Source organism: Rhinatrema bivittatum, chromosome 3, assembly GCF_901001135.1.
Source record: "Rhinatrema bivittatum chromosome 3, aRhiBiv1.1, whole genome shotgun sequence".
In the NCBI taxonomy this organism is placed as follows: Eukaryota; Metazoa; Chordata; class Amphibia; order Gymnophiona; family Rhinatrematidae; genus Rhinatrema; species Rhinatrema bivittatum.
The window spans coordinates 273,157,562-273,175,421 of NC_042617.1; the positions used below are offsets into that span (position 1 = coordinate 273,157,562).

At 51.3% G+C, this 17,860-nt stretch overlaps 1 protein-coding gene across 7 annotated transcripts in view; it reads right to left on the minus strand.

The window, feature by feature from the left end:
- The window catches only part of KMT2D (lysine methyltransferase 2D), a 610,975-nt gene that overhangs the window by 343,361 nt on the left and 249,754 nt on the right, over positions 1 to 17,860 (minus strand). For all 7 annotated transcript variants that reach the window (XM_029594656.1, XM_029594657.1, XM_029594655.1 and 4 more), the window contains 3 exons: positions 13,703 to 13,776; positions 13,504 to 13,554; positions 11,232 to 13,064 (listed from right to left, as the gene is read on the minus strand). In XM_029594656.1, the coding sequence (XP_029450516.1) occupies positions 11,232 to 13,064; positions 13,504 to 13,554; positions 13,703 to 13,776 (1,958 nt within the window). The remainder of the gene's footprint in view (positions 1 to 11,231; positions 13,065 to 13,503; positions 13,555 to 13,702; positions 13,777 to 17,860) is intronic.

Consider the following 17,860-nt stretch of genomic DNA (forward strand, 5'->3'; position numbering starts at 1 on the left):
TTTTTCCAAGTATATACCAGGATCAGTCCAGAGAAGTGGGATGTACCCAAGCCACCCTACACTGGGCGGGAACCCGAAAGACCCGCACGCAGAACTCTTTCACCAAAGGAGGAATCATCAGAAGCCTTGACGTCCCATTGATAAAACATAGTAACGTATGTAAAGAGGACCACACCGCCGCCCGACAGATCTCCTGTGGCGACAGTAACTGACACTCTGCCCAAGAGGTAGCCTGGGCTCTGGTGGAATGAGCCCTGAGATCCAAAGGCACTTGGTGTCCACGGACTATGTAGGCCGACGAAATAGGCTCTTTAATCCAACGAGAAATGGTTGCTTTAGACGCCTTGTCTCCTTTCTTTTTATCACCAAAGAGAATGAACAAATGATTGGAATGTCGGAAGTCATTGGTAACCTCCAGATAATGCAATAAGACCCGGCGCACATCCAAAAGATTAAGATCTTTGTCCTGAGGCGACCCCCGAGACCACTGGGGAAATCCCGGCAGGTCCACCGTCTGATTGACATGGAAGGCCGAAACTACATAGGAACAAAGGAAGGCACAGTGTGTAAAGTCACCCTATCGTCGTGGATCCGAAGAAAAAGGGTCCCGACACGACAGGGCCTGCCATTCTGATATCCGACACGCCAAACAAATGGCCACTAAAAATACTGTCCTCAATGTCAGATCCTTCAGGGAGGACCTGTGGAGAGGATCGAAGGGAGCATCACACAGCACACGCAGTACGAGATTTAAACTCCAATCTGGACACACCGCACAGACCGGAGGCCACAAATGCTTAACCCCTTTGAGAAACCGAACAATGTCCAGGTGTGCCCCAAGTGAGCAGCCCGCACACTTTCCCCGCAAGGTACCTAGGGCTGCAACTTGAACCCGAACGGAATTGAACGCTAAACTCTTAGCAAGCCCCTGCTGCAGAAAATCAAGAACCAAAGGGACCTCGACTGTTAAAGGATCACAAAGACGCTGGTGACTCCAAGCCTCAAGAAGCTTCCAGACTCTCACATAGGCCATAGAATTGGGTCAGATGTCTCGCCTGCAGGAGAGTGGGAATAACCTGCTCTGAATAACTGCTCAAGCGTAAACATCGCCTCTCAAAAGCCAAGCTGTGAGAAAGAAGCGATACTCCCGATCTGAAAATATAGGACATTGTCGAAGTAGACGTTGGAGATGAGCCAGCTGCAAAGGACCCTCCAGGGTCAAGCGAATCAGATCCGCGAACCATGGGCTACGCGGCCACTCTGGAGCCACTAGAACCACCCTGCCTAGATGGAGTTCTATACGAAGGAGAATCCGGCCGATGAGAGGCCAGGGAGGGAAAGCATAGAGCAGGATCCCCATTGGCCAGGGGCACGCCAGAGTTTCGAGCCCCACAGAGCCTTGTTCTCTTCGACAGCTGAAGAAACATTCAACTTTGTATGGTCAAATTGTCTGCTGAGAAAATCTGCCTGCATGTTCTCCACTCCGGCGCCATGGGACGTGGCAATTCCCCCGAGATGACGCTCTGCCCAGGCGAACAGGAGACACGCTTCGAGCGCTACCGCAGAGCTTCTCATCCCGCCCTGACAGCTGATGTAAGCCACTGACGTCACATTGTCGGAGAAAACTCGAACCATTCTGCGTTGAATCCAGGGTAGGAAAGCTTGCAGGGCAAGGCGGACACCCGTCTCGAGCTGAATGATGGACCATGAGCCTTCCCGTTGGAGACCAAAGACCTTGAGCAGATTTGTCGCGAACACTGCTCCCCAACCGGCCAAGCTGGCATCAGTGGAGACTATCAGCTAATTCGGCGGTTCCAAGTCCACCCCCCTTTCCAGATTGTTGCGCGAAAGCCACCACGACAGACTGAGTCTGGACTCAGGAAGCAGAGCCAACAGGGGGTGGAACTGTTCCGACACCGAACTCTGTGACAACAGAGCCCGCTGCAACGGCCGCAAGTGAGAGAACGCCCACGGGACCAAGTCCAAGGTGGAATCCATGGAGCCCAGCACTTGCAGATGATACCATACAGTGAGATATTTCCTGAGCAGAAGCGCCTGGATCTGGCTCTGCAACTTCACCACCCGGACCGACGCCAGAAAGACTCTGCCGTATAAGGTATCGAACCGTGCACCCAAGTAAATCATCGCTGGGTGTGTTCCAGGTGACTCTTCTGCACATTGATGACCCACCTGAGAGACCGTAAACTGAACATTACCATGTGAACTGATCTTTCGCAGTCCTCCCATGACTTGGCACGAATCAGCCAGTCGTCCCGGTACGGATGGACGAGAATCCCTTCCTTGCGAAGGAAGGCCGCTACCACCACCATAACTTTGGTGAATGTTCGGGGAGCCGATGCGAGACCAAATGGAAAGGCTCAAAACCAGAAGTGTTGCCCCAAAACCTTGAAGCGGGGAAACTCCTGGTGACTCAGCCGGATTGGAATATGTAGATATGCTTCCGTGAGATCCAGAGATGCTAGGACCTCCCCTGTTTGGACAGCCGCCATTACCGACCGCAGTGTCTCCATGCGAAAACGAGGTATTCGAAGACAACGGTTCCCCTTCTGGAGATCGAGGATGGGACGGAACATGCCCTCCTTCTTGGGAACCACAAAGTAGAACGAGTAACGTCCCCAACCCTGTTCTGCCTCCAGCACTGGGACAAAGGCCTGGAGATCGATGAGGCGCCACAGGGTCTCCGCACCGCATCCTGTTTGATGCGAGAGACCACGCGGGACTCCACAAACACCTCCCCGCACGGGACGGGAGAACTCCGGAGTGTGTCAGTCTCTGATCGCCTCCAAAACCCAGCAGTCTGAGGTAATCCTTGCCCACTCCGTGTAAAAGTTGGATAATCTGCCTCAGACAGCTTCGACGACGGAAAGGGGACTCGTGGCTTCGTTGAAAGGTCTTACTGACATCTGTCCCGAGGTGACCCAAGTGATGATCACCTCGAAAGGACTGCTGGCGACCTGGAGTCTGTTTGGGCGTGGATGACAAGGAATATTTGCCGGATCGAAAACGGCATGAATCTCAAAAACGAGTCCTAGAAGGAAAGGCCTTCCTGGTAGACCTATCTGGCAACTTATTGCCCTTGGATTCTCCGAGCAATTTCACCAACTGAGCAAGTTCCTCCTTGAACAGGATTTTACTCTTGAACGGGAGGTTACACAGCTGAGATTCAGAGGACAAATCTGCTGACCAATTAAGCAGCCAAAGCAGGCGACGAGCCGCCACCACAAAAACCATGCTTCGCGCCGAGGTTCGCACCAGGTCATAAAGCGCACCAGGTCGTAAAGTGCATCTGCCACATGTGTGATCCATGAACCCAACACAGACACGCCCTCTGTCTAAGGCTAGCGCAAATCGCCGCCCGAAGACTCAAAGCAGACACTTCAAAGACTCACTTCAACTGGATCTCCAGCTTGCGGTTCTGCATGTCTTTCAAGGCGGCAGCCCCCGCCACCGGAATAGTGGTCTTCTTAGTCACTGCCGATACCGCCACGTCCGCCTTTGGAATCTTCAGCAGCTCCCAAACATCCGCCGAAAGAGGGCACAGCTTTGCCACAGCTCTGCCCACCTTCAATCCCGAGTCCGGAGAATCCCATTCGCGGGTCACCAGCTTGCGGACCTTCTTAGGCAGCGGGAAAGGCGTAGGTCGCCCGCGTATGCCATCGACAACCGGATTAACTCGAATACCTGGGGAATAACTGGCTGCAATTCATCGAGCTTAAAAAGACGGACCACGTGGGGATTCATTGCCCTCCGCGGACGGTAGATCATCCACATCCGTGTCCGCCGGATCGATGTCCCCCAGATCAGGACTCTGAGGCAGACGCCAGGGCTAGACCCTGTTAGCCTCTGGGAACCATCATCTATCCCGCAGGAGAGCTGTTCCATGGGTCGACGTCTCTTCACAGATGGTTCCGCGAGAACAAGCAGCAGGCCGGACTTCTTAAGCACCCCCTGCTTCCTGGCAAGGAAAGCCTGGTATCTAGCAAGATAAACTCAGGGGAAACCCCATCCGGATTCCCCCTCCCTCTCCGAGGGGTAAAGCTCGTCCGCATCAGCTGCCCTCACAGAGACATCCTGCCCCACGGGTGCCAAAACAGGAGGGGATCCCACCCCCCAGCAACTCACGGCGAAAGGCTCCTCCCCCATGGGGAGGGGACACCGGCCCCGACAATCCCTCCCATCCCCGAGGCGCCATCCGGCCAGAGGGAGGCCTCCAATGACTGTCCGCACGCCCCACACACGCGGCAGGCAGCTGAATTGGAACGGGGACTCAATCACCGGGCAGCCACGCGGTGATAAGGCTGAGAGAGGAGAATGGAGGCCGGGATAGATGCTGCCGGCAAAGGAAAAACAAATTCTGCAAGGGTCGCGCCGCCACGCGGTCTCTTAGGCTGAGTGGGGGGAAGGGCCAGAACGCCAAAAGCGCGCGCTGCCGGCTGAGTGAAGAAAAAACAGCAGGCCTGTCTGTTACCGCCCCGCCGCGCTGCTGTTCCGTCTGAGCTGCACCAACAGCAAGGTAAAATAAACAACACTCACCCCATCCCTCCTGAAGCCACCCGGAGCCCCAGAGGCTGAGGAAAGGAAAGGAAGCTGGCACACTCCCTGACCAGCCGGAAGGACGACCCCCTGCAACAGATTCCTTTCCTGCTGGACTGAAAGCAGAAAGCAAACTTTTTTTTTTTTTTTACACAGAAAACTTTACTGAGTCCAAAATGCAGGGGATCAAGGAAGCAGCTTCCACCCAGCCTCGGGGGTGAGAGCCAGGAGCCATGAACTGCACCACCCAAGTGGATGCGGGCGAGACACAGACAGGGGTGTCCAACCCCCCGGACGCCTGACTTCGACTGAGGGATGACCCACGAAGGTGCCTAATACCTCAGGAAGCAACCCGACAGAAAAAAGATGCGAAAAATCTAGCTAAACTAACAAAAAAACTAAGACTGCAGGTGCATCCCTACCATCTGCTGGAGGCAGAAAAATACTGAGACTGCAGGTAGCACACACTGTTATATAGCAGTTTCAATAAAAATATCTGTTTCAATCTGGTGGCAGGGGTTCAAAACCCAGGAGTCTGGACTGATCTGGGAAATAGCTTGTCATGTCAGGCCATCCCAGGGAGACCTGGGTTTGATTCCTGGGCCCACCAGGGCCGGACATGCAGTGGAAGCACTAATCACAGCCATTGCACAATAGTGCTACCTACTGGTCAGACTTAGGATTCACCTGTACCAGGTTCCATATAGCACCATAGTTTGAGATCCCTGAACAAAGGTTGCAATGGCTGTGCTAGAGTGTGCGCGCATGGGGGAGGTTATAAAGTAGGGGGAAAAATACTCAGGTAGCTATGAAAGATGGCTCATGGTGCCATAATCTAAGTAAAGCTGAAGAAAACTGCAGGGCCAAAAAAAGCCATTTTAGGGGAAGCATCACATCCCATGACCAGGATGGGAAAAATCAGGAACACAGAAAGCAGAGTTGCTTACCTATAACAGGTGTTCTCCCAGGACAGCAGGATGTTAGTCCTCACATATGGGTGACATCATCAGATGGAGCCCTGTTACGGAATACTTTTGTCAAAGTTTCTAGAACTTTGACTGGCACACTGAGCATGCCCAGCATGCCACCAACCCTGCAGCCAGTAAGGGTCCCCCTTCAGTCTCATTTGTAGCAAAAGTACAAGCAAAAAATAAAATAATAAAACGTAAGCAAACGCAACTCCGCGGGGTGGCGGGCGGATTTCGTGAGACTAACATCCTGCTGTCCTGGGAGAACACCTGTTACAGGTAAGCAACTCTGCTTTCTCCCAGGACAAGCAGGATGTAGTCCTCACATATGGCTATAGGCTGAGTCATACGTATGAGGCCAAGCAGCACCGAACATGTGCATCAGGCACAACTGTGGTGCTGTTGGCAAGAATGAGGCAGCCTGAATTCACAGCGGGTCGAGGTAGGATGAACTGGGTTCCTACACTAGAAACAAATTTTTCTTAGGACAGACTGGCCAAAGACGGAATCCTGTTGCCCAGCCTTGTCCAGACAGTAGGTGTGGAGAGAGTGGAGAGAAGGTGTGGAGAGAGTGGAGAGTGGAGAGTAGGTGTGGAGAGGTGTGGAGAGAGCTCCATGTCGCAGCTCTGCAGATGTCAACAATCGGTACTGAACGGTAGTGTACGCTACTGACGTTGCCATTGCTCTGACTGAGTGTGCCTTCGCTTGTCCCTGCAGTGCAAGGCGTGCTTGCTAGTAACAGAATGCGATGCAGTCTGCCAACCAGTTTGACAGTGTTTGCTTGCCCACCACATTCCCAAGTTTGTTCTTATCAAAAGAGGCAAGGAGTTGGGTGGACTTCCTGTGGGCTGTAGTGCGGTGGAGTGCTCGCTCATCTGGGTGAGCATGAGGTCTTGGAAAGAAAGTGGGCAAGAGTATGGACTGATTTAAATGGAAATCAGTTACCACCTTAGGAAGGAATTTAGGGTGAGTACGGAGAACCACCCAGTCACGGAGGAACCTTGTGTAGGGTGACTAGGTCACAAGGGCCTGTTACTCACTTACCTTGCGAGCAGACGTGCTGGCTCCTAGGAAAAGTACATTCCATGTAAGGTATCTGAGTTCGCAGGAGTGCATGGGCTCAAAAGGAGTGTGCATGAGCTGTGCGAGTACGACATTGAGGTCCCATGCCACGACCGGTGGCCGTAGAGGAGACTTAAGCTGTACTAAGCCTCTCATGAGGCGACTCACCAGGGTTGAGCCGTTATCGGGGCATCCCCTATTCCTTGACGGTAAGCAGAGATGGCACTAAGGTGCACGCAGGTAGATGTCTGGAGACCAGATTCCCAAGAGGTGCCAGAGAGAATCTAACAGACTCGATGTGGGGCAAGAAAAGGGATCCAAGCCCTTCTGTACGCACCACAAGGTAAATCTCTTCCATTTAGAGCGGTAGGATTTCCCCATGGAAGGCTTCCGTGAAGCTACTAGGACTTGACATGTGTCACTTGAAAGGTTGAGTGGTTGTATCATCATCCTTTCAACATCCTGGCCGTCGGAGCGTGGGACTGGAGGTTCGGTTGACTTAACTTGCCGTGATTCTGTGTTATGAGGTTGGGCGACATGCCCAGGCGAATGGGGGCCTGGACAGAAAGGTTGCACAGTATGAGAAACCAAATTTGGCACAGCCAATACGGGGCTATGAGAATCATTAAGCCCCAGTCCTGTTGTAGCTTCACGAGTCTTGCTTATTAGCGGAATCAGAGGATGCGCATAAAGCAGGCCTTTGTTCCAGGGAGAATGGAATGCAACAGGGCCCAGGCCTAAATCTGCGCCACCTCCTGGCAAAGCAGATAAGAGCCCGTGCCCCCGTTTGTTCAGGTACCACATTGCAACTTGGTTGTCTGTTTGAATCAGGTAATCCTGAAATGCATAAAGGGCGTACTGCAACGCTTGAAGCTCCAGAAAGTTGATTTGATGAGTCGCTTCGGCTTTTGTCCAAGTCCCTTGAGTTTGAAAGCCTTGGACATGGGCTCCCCAACCTAGATTGGAGGCGTACATAATTAAGGTTACCTAAGGAGCCGGATGCTGGAAAGGAAGACCCACTTGTAAGTTGGCTTTTTTGTGTCCACCAGGCAAGGGACAGACAAAGCTGGCTGGTTATGTGTACCAGGGACGACAGCGGCTGAGTAGCTTGTCACCACTGGGATTTCAGAGTCCATTGGGTCACTCTCATGGCCATGTGTGCCATAGGGGTGACATGGACTGTTGATGCCATGTGGCCGAGCAACCTGAGTAGCTGACCAGCTGAGGCTTTTTTTCGACGGCGGATAAAGCTGACAAGGCTGGACAGCGTAATCGCACGGTCTTTAGGTAAGAATGCTCTGGACAGTGTCGTATCTAGGTCTGGCTCCTATAAAGGAGAGAAGATGAGACCGTGTCAATTGGGATTTGGGGTAATTTATTAGAAATCCCAATGAGTTTAGAAGCCTTATGGTGAGACCGAGGGAGTCGAGAGTTCCTTGTTTTGAACTGGCTTTTTATGAGCCAGTTGTCCAGGTATGGAAAACGTGTACGCCTTTGCTGTGTAACTGCGCAGCCACAACTGCCAGGCACTTCGTAAAGACTCGAGGCGCCAAGGCTAGGCCGCATAGTAGTACTTTGTATTGATATTTGCGATGTGGCGGGGATATCGCAATATGGGCGTATGCGTCTTGCAGGTCCAGAGAGCAGAGCCAATCCCCTTGTTGAAGCAGAGGAAGCATGGTGCCCAGGGATACCATCCTGAACCGTTCCTTGCGAAGAAATGTATTCAAGGGATGGAGGTCCAGAATTGGCTGGAGGCTGCTGGTCTTTTTTTTGGAATTAAGAAATATCTGGAGTAGAACCATTTTCCCTGCTGATTCGGTGGAACCGGTTTCACGGCTCTGACCGACAGAAGGGTTGAGAGCTCTGACTCGAGTTTCCCTGTGTGGTCGTCCCAGCTCCAGGATGGAATGGGTGGGAAGGCCGGGGGTGTTTTTGAAAAATTTAGATGGAAACCGTGGGTTACAATGGACAGTACCCACTGATCCGTGGTGATTGGATGCCAATTTGTTGCAAAGTGACACAGGCGGCCCCCCACTGGAATATGGCTGCTGCTCTCTGAAAAGAGTCAAAATCCAGACGCGGGGCCAGCTTGTGGAGCTGGCTGTGGTCTAGATGTTCTAGTTTGGCATGCATGTCCCCTCTCTGAGGTGCCTGAGCCAGTCATGCACGGGACGTAGGAGGGTAATATCTGCGTGGCCTGTAGAATTTTTTCTTGGGTTCTCTATGTGTGGCTCTGCGGGTTATGAAGAGAACATCTGAGGAGACAGTTGACAACTGGCTTAGGGTCTCATGATAGTCCTTTAACTGGGCCACTGCGTCCTGGATCTTATCACCGAACAGGTTGTCTCTGGTACACGGTAGATCTGCCAGTTTGTCCTGCACTTCTGGGCGTAGGTCTGAGGCCTTAAACCAGGCCCAGCGTCTAGCACATGCCTGCTGTCGAGATTCTGGATGCTATTTCAAAAGAATTGTAGGCAGCTCTGACTTCAGGTTTACCTGCTTCCATTCCTTTTTGTAGGATGGAGAACAAGGCTTCATGTTGTTGATGTGGTAATGTCTCCGCAATCTCCTGGACTTGTTTCCAGAGATTTCTATTATATTGGGTCATGTATAGTTGATATGCTGCAAAATTTGCGATATTAACATGGATCTTTGGAAAATTCTTCGTCCCAACGCATCCAATGCTTTCTGTTCCTTGCCGGGAAGAGCAGAGGAATGTGGACGTGATCGTTTAGCCTTTTTCTGAGCTGATTCCACAACTACAGAGTGGTGGGGCAGCTGGCTTTTCTGAAAACCTGGGGCTTGTTGAACCAGGTAGGTAGCATCTATTTTTTTTATTGACTGGGAGTACCGTACCTGGACGTTCCCACAGGCAGTGCGCATGAGATCCAAAAGAACTTCATGTACCGGTATTGCCATTATTTCTTTTGGAGCACCTACAAATTGTAAGACCTCCAACATTTTATGGCGAGCATCCTCCTGTGACACCAGTGTAAAAGGCATAGTCTCAGACATCTCTGACAAAACTGGCAAAGGAGAGGTCTTCTGGAGGAGATCTTCGCTTTTCCTCCGGCAGTGAAGGCTCTGAGAGCAAGTCCTCGGATGTCTGTGATGAATCATCTGAGGATGCATCATCCCATGGATTATAGGGACTCTCTCCTTCTCCCAGTGGAGCTCCCGATGGAGGAAGCATGCCAAAGCCGAGAGGGCGGGACGGCATCCACGGAATCGGGGCCGGCATCGGGGCAGATGAGGTGCGCTTGGGCACCAGTAGCCACGATGGCCCTGGTATGGGCTCCAGCATGGACAGTTCCCGTGGAGGGACGTGGCTGGGAATGGATCCTTCCTCCTCAAGAGGAACCAAGAGGAATCGGGACCTGCGGAGGCCTCGATGGATGACTCGATGCCATCATATCCATTGGCAGAGAAGTCAATAAGGCATAGATGAGTATCAAGGCACTCGAGGAGTGGTGCCATCAAGGAAGCCAGTTCTGGGGCCGGAATGGGGGACGGCGCCAATGGCAACTGGAAGCCTTGTAAGGCTTTCAGCACTGCCTCTTGGACCATGCGGTCCAATTCCTTCCGGGCCCCGTGGAAGCTCTGTGCCTGGCACCGGTATTGGTGGGGAACGCCTAGGGTAGGCGTATGGGGGCTCCTCTCACCAGGCCCTCTTCGCAGGCAGCTCGATGGAAGTCAATGCCGCTGCGGTATCTGTGCCAGCACTGGTCAGGGATGCCCGGTGCCTGTGTCAATGTTTCCCTCGGCCTTTCCCCGGCACAGAGGACGATGACGCTGATGTCCTTGATGAAGTCTGTGACGGACGGTCACCCTGTTCACGGTGCTCCTGGCAAATTGTCTCAGAGATCGAAGGACCCTCCACGGGTGATGGCACGCGAACTGGAGTCGATGGAGCAGTATGTTTTGAAGCAAACAACTGCTCCATTTTGTCCAGGTGAGTGCGACGGCCTTTTGGGTCATTTGTGCACAACTAGGAGATCGACGAACGTCGTGCAAGAGGTCTAAGCTCAAAACATAGGCTTCATGTGGGTCCATTATGGACATGGTCCTCGGACACTCGGGGCATTTCTTAAACCCGGTCGCCCTGTTAAAATTTGGCAGGGGCGCAGTCAGCACTGAAGCGGTAAGCCACCGGGAACCGACCGCAAGTACTGGAAAACACACTTACCGAGCCATCAGAGAGAACAGAGCCTGATGGGGGACCCCAATGAGGGATTTTTTAAGAAGATAAACTTCAAATAGTTCCGTGAGGAAAGTTGTGAGAAATTTCTCACTGAGCTCCTAAACCACGAGGCAACTGCTGTGCGGAAAAAAAGGCTGCTGGCTGTGGGGTTGGTGGCATGCTGGGCATGTTCAGTGTGACATTCAAAGTTCTAAAAACTTTGACAAAAGTTTTCCGTGACAGGGCTCCATCTGATGATGTCACCCATATGTGAGGACTACTATTCTGCTTGTCCTGGGAGAAATATCAAACAGGAAAAATAAAACATGGCCTGGATCCTTGGAGAAATAGTAGCTGCAGTGAAGTGACTACTAGCCCAGGCTTCCATTCCACTTAAACATGCTACAGTGCTTAGCCAAGATTCCAATCTGTTCAAACCTTCACTGGAAATATGCTGCCCTTACCTGCCTCTGCTTCTCCAGTTCTGTCTGATTGATGCTGCTGAGTGGAGTTTCTGGAGTCCCCTGTAGTTCAGACACCTCCCTGGTAGGGGCTGCCAGGGGACTGGAGTGACCAGACACTTCTTCTCTCTTCTCTGCTGGTGATGGGATCCCTGTACGCTGTCCAGAGTTGTGACCAAGATAGGGCCCATCCTGCTGAAGCACAGAGGGAGGCCGCAGTGGGGACAGACTGTAGTTTTCTGACCCAGGACTGCCAGCCTGTTGGAATCTAGGAGAGGAGGAAGAGTAGCTGCTGCTCTGCAGTTTGTTCATAGGCTGTGTAGGCGTGAAATGGCTGTTCATTCCATGAGACTGAGGGAGGCTGGGCTGGTGGGAGGGAGAGCCCTTAGCAGATTCTGCAGGAGACTGAGGAAAAGTGAAGCACAGCTGGCCCTGGGTGCCAGGGAACACACCAGATCCTGGAGACCTAGCATAAGAAGCCTGTTGTGGGCTGGCAGGCACTTTGCAATGGGATTCTCCTGGCTGTGTTGGGGGCAGGCCCTGCTGGAACCCCACACTGCTACCTGGGGAGTTATAGATCTGTACAGGTCTGAAGACTGACTCTGCCATTTGAGGCCTTGGGGGTTTATGCAGTGGAGAAAAGGGGTCTCGGGATTGAGGACGTGAGGGGGGCCTGGAATAAGAGTCCGGGGACTGAAAACGGGGAGTAACTGGGGACTGACATACAGCCTCACTGGACAGTGGCCTGGGGGTCACAGGTGAATGAGAGCTAGCCTGAGATTGTGGACTAGCAGGTACTCGAGAATAAGGGTCTGAAAGGAGTGATCTAGGAGGAGCGCAGTTGCTGTCAGTGGGTGGCACATATGGGTCAGAGAAAGGAAGAGAAGGGGACTGCCTGTAGACTTCAGGGTGCTGTTGTGGCGAGGCAGCCTGAGTTGACCCATGAGGCTCCTGTGACCTCTGTATTGGAGCTGGACTGTGTGGCTCTACCTGAGGAACCCGTGGGGTTAAAGGTGCTTTGAAGATGCTAGTGGCACATTTCATCTCCATCCCAAGGGGAGGGTTAGATGGGGAGTCTGCAAAGCCTACCCCTTGCACAAATCCAGGAGACATCACTCCCACATCATGCTTTGCTTGCAGGCCCACATCCTCCTTCTTTATATGCATCAGGATACTGTCCATGGTCTTCTTCTGCTCCCCATAATGTGTGGGTGACATCAAGGGCTCAACAGGCTTTGACCCACAATCCCCCAGTGGGGATGGTCTGGACCCAGGGCTCCCAGGAACTTCCAAATTGTCCAATGACCCACCTGAATAACGGGGTTTGAAGAAGGGGTCCGACGTGGAGGGCTGTCTTGGGGTCCCAGGGGATGTAGAATGGAACTCCATGGCCTGAATCGCAGACCGTGAGCTTGGAAAAAGCGAGGGTCCAGTCGAGGAGTAAGTCTGGAAGCCACTGGAGGCTGGACTCTGACCCAAGGAAGACTGGAAATGGGACTCTGAGGGAAAAGTGGGAGCATTTCCAAAGGGGTCATTTGAAGGCACTTGAGCAGGGGACTGTGGGGGAGGCTTGAAAGAGTCACTGGGTATTTCGGCTCCAGCCATACCAGTGGAGGAACGTTTCATGAACCTATCGGACGAGGTAGACAAACTGGAGCTGGTGTTAAAGACAGACTGCCCCATGGGTATACTGGCTGCCAGCTCTGTCATGGGAGGGGTTTGTGGGGGACCAGACTGGGGCCCCATTTGAGGGGGAATTCGGAGGTGAAGAGATGGCCTCTCTGCTTTCCGTCCCCCTTCACCTTTGGACTGCTTGTTGATCTGGTTCTCTGCCTGCTGTATGAAAAATAAAATGAAGTGGTGACAAAAACTAACACAGATACACAAGAATCAGCAGCAAGCACTGACAGACTGTTAAAAATTAAGACCAATGCTTCCATTAGGCCAACTAAGCTGTCGCCTAGAGTGTCAACATTTTAGGGGCGGCAGCAAAATCCAGCCAGTGCAAGGAGTAGAGGGGTGCTGTGCCATGCTGAAGCAAATACTGCCAAAGAAAGGAGTACTGTGCTGGAACCACTACTGCAGGAAGGAGGAAGCACTGTGCAGAGCTACCACCAATAGGAAAGATGGAGGAGAGGAATGCATGACTGAAAGTATGCTTAGGGCGCTGAATACTCTTGCATCGGCCATGGTTAAAATCACACAGACAAATAGCAGCAGCAAGTGCTGACAGATTGTTATACACAAACACAGGATTCAGCTCCTACTCATGTACCTTTTGCACCTTGCTGATACGATGTGCTGCCCTGTTATCTTTGGCTTTTTGCTATAAAGAAGGAAAAAGAAAAAAACATTAGAATTGTTTCTCCCTGAACTTCTGAGCTTAAATGAACAGAATATCCACAGGTGCAGGGTGGTATTTATTTTGATTTATATTCTGTTTTCAGGTACTTCAAAGCAAATTACATACTCACCAGGTAAGGGGCTTTGTCTGTGGCAGGGACCTTTCGCCACAGCTTCATAATCTGTTTGCATCGAGTGGACCAATCTAAAGGGAAGGAAGAGAATGGAGAAAGCAGAGTTGCTTACCTGTAACAGGTGTTCTCCCAGGACAGCAGGATGTAGTCCTCACATATGGGTGACATCAGGCGGAGCTCTATTACAGAAAATTTTTGTCAAAGTTTCTAGAAACTTTGACTGGCACACTGAGCATGCCCAGCATGCCATGATCCCTATGTCCACAGGGGTCTCCCTTCAGTCTCGTTTGTAGCAAAAACCACGAGCAAAAAATAAAATAATAAACGTAAGCGGTACAAACTCCATGGAGTGGCGGGTGGGTTTTGTGAGGACTACATCCTGCTGTCCTGGTTGAACACCTGTTACAGGTAAGCAACTCTGCTTTCTCCTAGGACAAGCAGGATGGTAGTCCTCACATATATATGTATGATTAGCAAACTACAGGCTGAATCATATTACAACAGGCCAATAGCAGACAACTCGTGCAGCAGGCACAATAATTGGGGTGCTATTGGCAATGATGAGGCAGCCTGAAATCACAGCAAGTGGTTGTAGAAGGAGTTGGGGATTATACTGGAACAAAGTTTTCCCAAGACAGATTGGCCAAAGGCAGAGTCTTGATGGACTTCCTTATCTAAGCAGTAGAGGGCTGCGAATGTGTGAAGAGAGCTCCATGTCGCAGCCTAACAGATATCGGCAACTGGTACTGAACGATAGTGGGCTACTGATGTTGCCATGGTCCTAACAAAATGTGCCTGCACTCACCTCTGGAAAGGAAGGCCTGCTTTCTCATAGCAGAATTCGATACAGTCTGCTAGCTAATTGGAGAGAGTTTGTTTGCCCACTGGAACTCGCAGCTTGTCTTTGTCAAAGAAGCAAAGAGTAGGATGGAATTCCTATGGCGTGCAGTGCGGTCTAGATAGAATGCAAGTGCATGCTTACAGCCAAGGTATGCAACACCCTCTTGCCCTGGTGAGAGAGTGAGGCCTTGGGAAAGAGTGGGCAAACCATAGACTGAGTAAGGTGAGAGACTGTGTCCACCTTAAGAAGAAATTTAGGGTGAGGACAGAGGACCAGTTGGTCATGGAGGAACCTAGTGTCTGCTGAGTATGCAACAAGGACTTGTAACTCACTGACCCTTTTAGCAGAGGTGAGGCTACGAGGAAAATAATTTTCCATGTTAGAATTTTAGTGTTATAAGAATGCAAAGACTCGAACGGGGAATGTATGAGCTTTGTAAGCACTACATTTAGGCCCCATTCCGTAACCAGTGATCGTAGAGGCGGCTTAATTTGTAGAAAACCTATGATAAGCTGACTCATAAGGGGTTAAGCCGTTAACAGGACATCCCCTACTCCCTGGTGGAACACTGAGATGGAACAGAGGTGTACCTATGCAGAGGATGTCTAGGGACCAGAATCCAAAAGGTATCCTAGATAGCCTAATAGAGATGGAGTGGTGCAGGAAAAAGGGGCCAATACCTTTTTGTGCACGCCATTTGGTAAATCATGCCCATTTCGAATGGTAAGATTTACGTGTGGAAGGTTTTCGTGAAGCTACAAGTACCTGAGAATATCAGTGAGTCTGTGTTATGAGATTGACCTGTGGGGCAGGCGAATTGGTTCCTGGAGTGATAGGTTGAGAAGTATGGGGAAGCATACTTGTCGAGGCCAGTACAGGGTTATGAGAATCATTGAAGACCTATCCTGTTGTAGCTTCACGAGAGTTTTGGCTATGAGCGGTATCGGAAGGGACGCATATAGGTGGCCTTTGTTGCAGGAGCAAGCAAAGGCATCCACGGCTAACGCATTTCGATGCCTGTGTAGGGAGTAGAATCTGTCCACTTTGTGGTTCAATTCGGACGCAAAGAGGTAGATGGTTGGTTGACCTCAGCGCTAGAAGATTTTGCTCGCTACACATGGATTCAGAGACCACTCATGAGGATGGAGCCATCGATTGAGATGGTCTGCTAGTATGTTCGGTATGCCCGGAGATGCATGGAATGTGCAAGGGGCCCAGACCCAGAACTGCGCGCTTTCCTGGCAGAGCAGATAAGAGCCTTTGCATCCCTGTTTGTTCGAATACCACATTGCCACTATATTGTCTGTCTGTATCCACAAAGTTTTGTTTGAGAAGCAGTGTTTTAAGGCATAAAGAGCATAACGCATGGCTTGAAGCTCCAGGAAGTTGATCTGAGAATTTTCATGGAGCGGAGTCAACGCATTCTGGGTTTGGAGGGTGTTGATATGAGCTCTCCAACCCAAATTGGATGTGACCGTGGCCAAGATCATCTGAGGATTTGGTTACTGGATCAGTGATATGGATCAGAGACTAAAGCGGTTGAATGGCTTAGAGCACTGAAATTTTAAAATCCACTGAGTTTTTCTCATGGCTAGTCTGGCCATAGGAGTGACGTGGATCGTGGAAACCATGTGGCTCAGCAATGGAAGAATTGATGGGCTGAGGCTATGTTGCATGCACGCAGAAATGTGGACAATTTGATAGGATGTCTGCGCGGTTGTTGGGCAGGAAGGCCGTTGCGACTGTAGTGCCCAGATCTGCTCCCTATGGGATTTATGGTAGTTGATCAGAAAGCCCAGCCAAATTTAGTAGATTTATAGTGAGAGAATTTAGAGCTCCTTGTTTGGATAGACTCCTTATAGGCAGTTGTCCAAGTAAGGAAACGCATGAATGCTGTTCTTTGTAGATGGGCAGCAGTCACTGCTAGGCATTTGATGAAATACACAAGTTGTTGAAGCTAGTTCGAATGGTAGAACTTGGTATTGAAAATGTTGACTCACTATGAAGCGTATAGAAAGTCCAGGGAATAGAGGCAACCCCCTTGTTGTAGTAAGGGAAACATGATGCCGAGAGACACCATTCTGAACTTTTCTTTCTGAAGAAATTTGTTGAGATTTCTGAGGTCCAGGATGGGCGGAGGTAGTTGAAAGTAGGAAATAGCGGGATTAAAATCCTCTGCTTTGTTGCATCCGGGGAACGGTATCCCGAGTCCTGGTCCTCATTGGGATGGACCGTTCTGTTCTCTGGCAAGGTTGAAAAATCCAGGAGCCTGCCCGACTGGCGGAGCTGGTGTGATCTGGATATCAGTTGGTCTCACGCGAGAGCGATAGAAGGTCCTTCTAGCATCCCTCTTTGCTGTGCAAGAAACAGAGAGCAGTCGCAGGGTTTCGCGGTGGTCTTGCAATTGAGCCACTGCCTGCTGGAGTGTGCGCACAAAGATTATCTGCGGTGCATGGCAGATCAGCTAGTTTATCTTGGACTTTGGGCCGTAAATAGGGGCCGTAAGCCAGGTTACCATCTAGTACGGAGTCCTGTTGCTGGCAACGGGAGGACGTTTCGAAGCAATCACATGCTGCTCGAATTTCATGTGGATGGCAGAGAGGTTCCCTTGTTGTTGTGTCAAACACAGCTGGTAAATAGCAATATGTGAAACCAATACGATTCTTGGAAGATGTTACGACCTAGACCCTCCCGAAAACTTCTGGTCCTTTTTATTGACCAGGTTGAAAGGGATGGTTTCAGACGTGTCCTTTACTTAGGTCTCAATGGGATCGGTGCCAAAGCGGGATTAGAATGCCCATCGCCCTTCGAGGATCCCGGGATAGGTACAGGGGTCCGTGGAGGCTCAGAAGAATGAGTCTGCGTCGATGGCTTAGGCTATCGCTGGTAGATGCCACGAGGCGGTCGCACAGTGGTCCGAATATCGATGGCTCTGGTGTTAATAGATTCCAGAAGGCATTGAGGACAGCCTGACGGACAGGAACGTCCAGCTCCTCCCTGGAAGCTGGTATAGGTAGTGCAGCTACAGGGGGAGACAGGCTAGGCATTACTGGCACTTCCACATGAATCTGTGGTGGCTCAGTACCCGGCACCGGTGTCGGAACACCTTGGTGCCGAGCAGCATGGAGACTTGTACCCGGGGCCCGCTTCGCAACTGGCTCAATGGGCATTAATGCCGGTGTGGTATCAGTGCCGGCACCGAACACAGAACTACGTCGGTGCCGGCGACTGTTTCCCTCTGTGCTCGGCCCAGCCATTCTCCAGCACAGAGGAAACTGCCACTGGTGTCCAGAATGGCGCCGGTGATGGTTGGT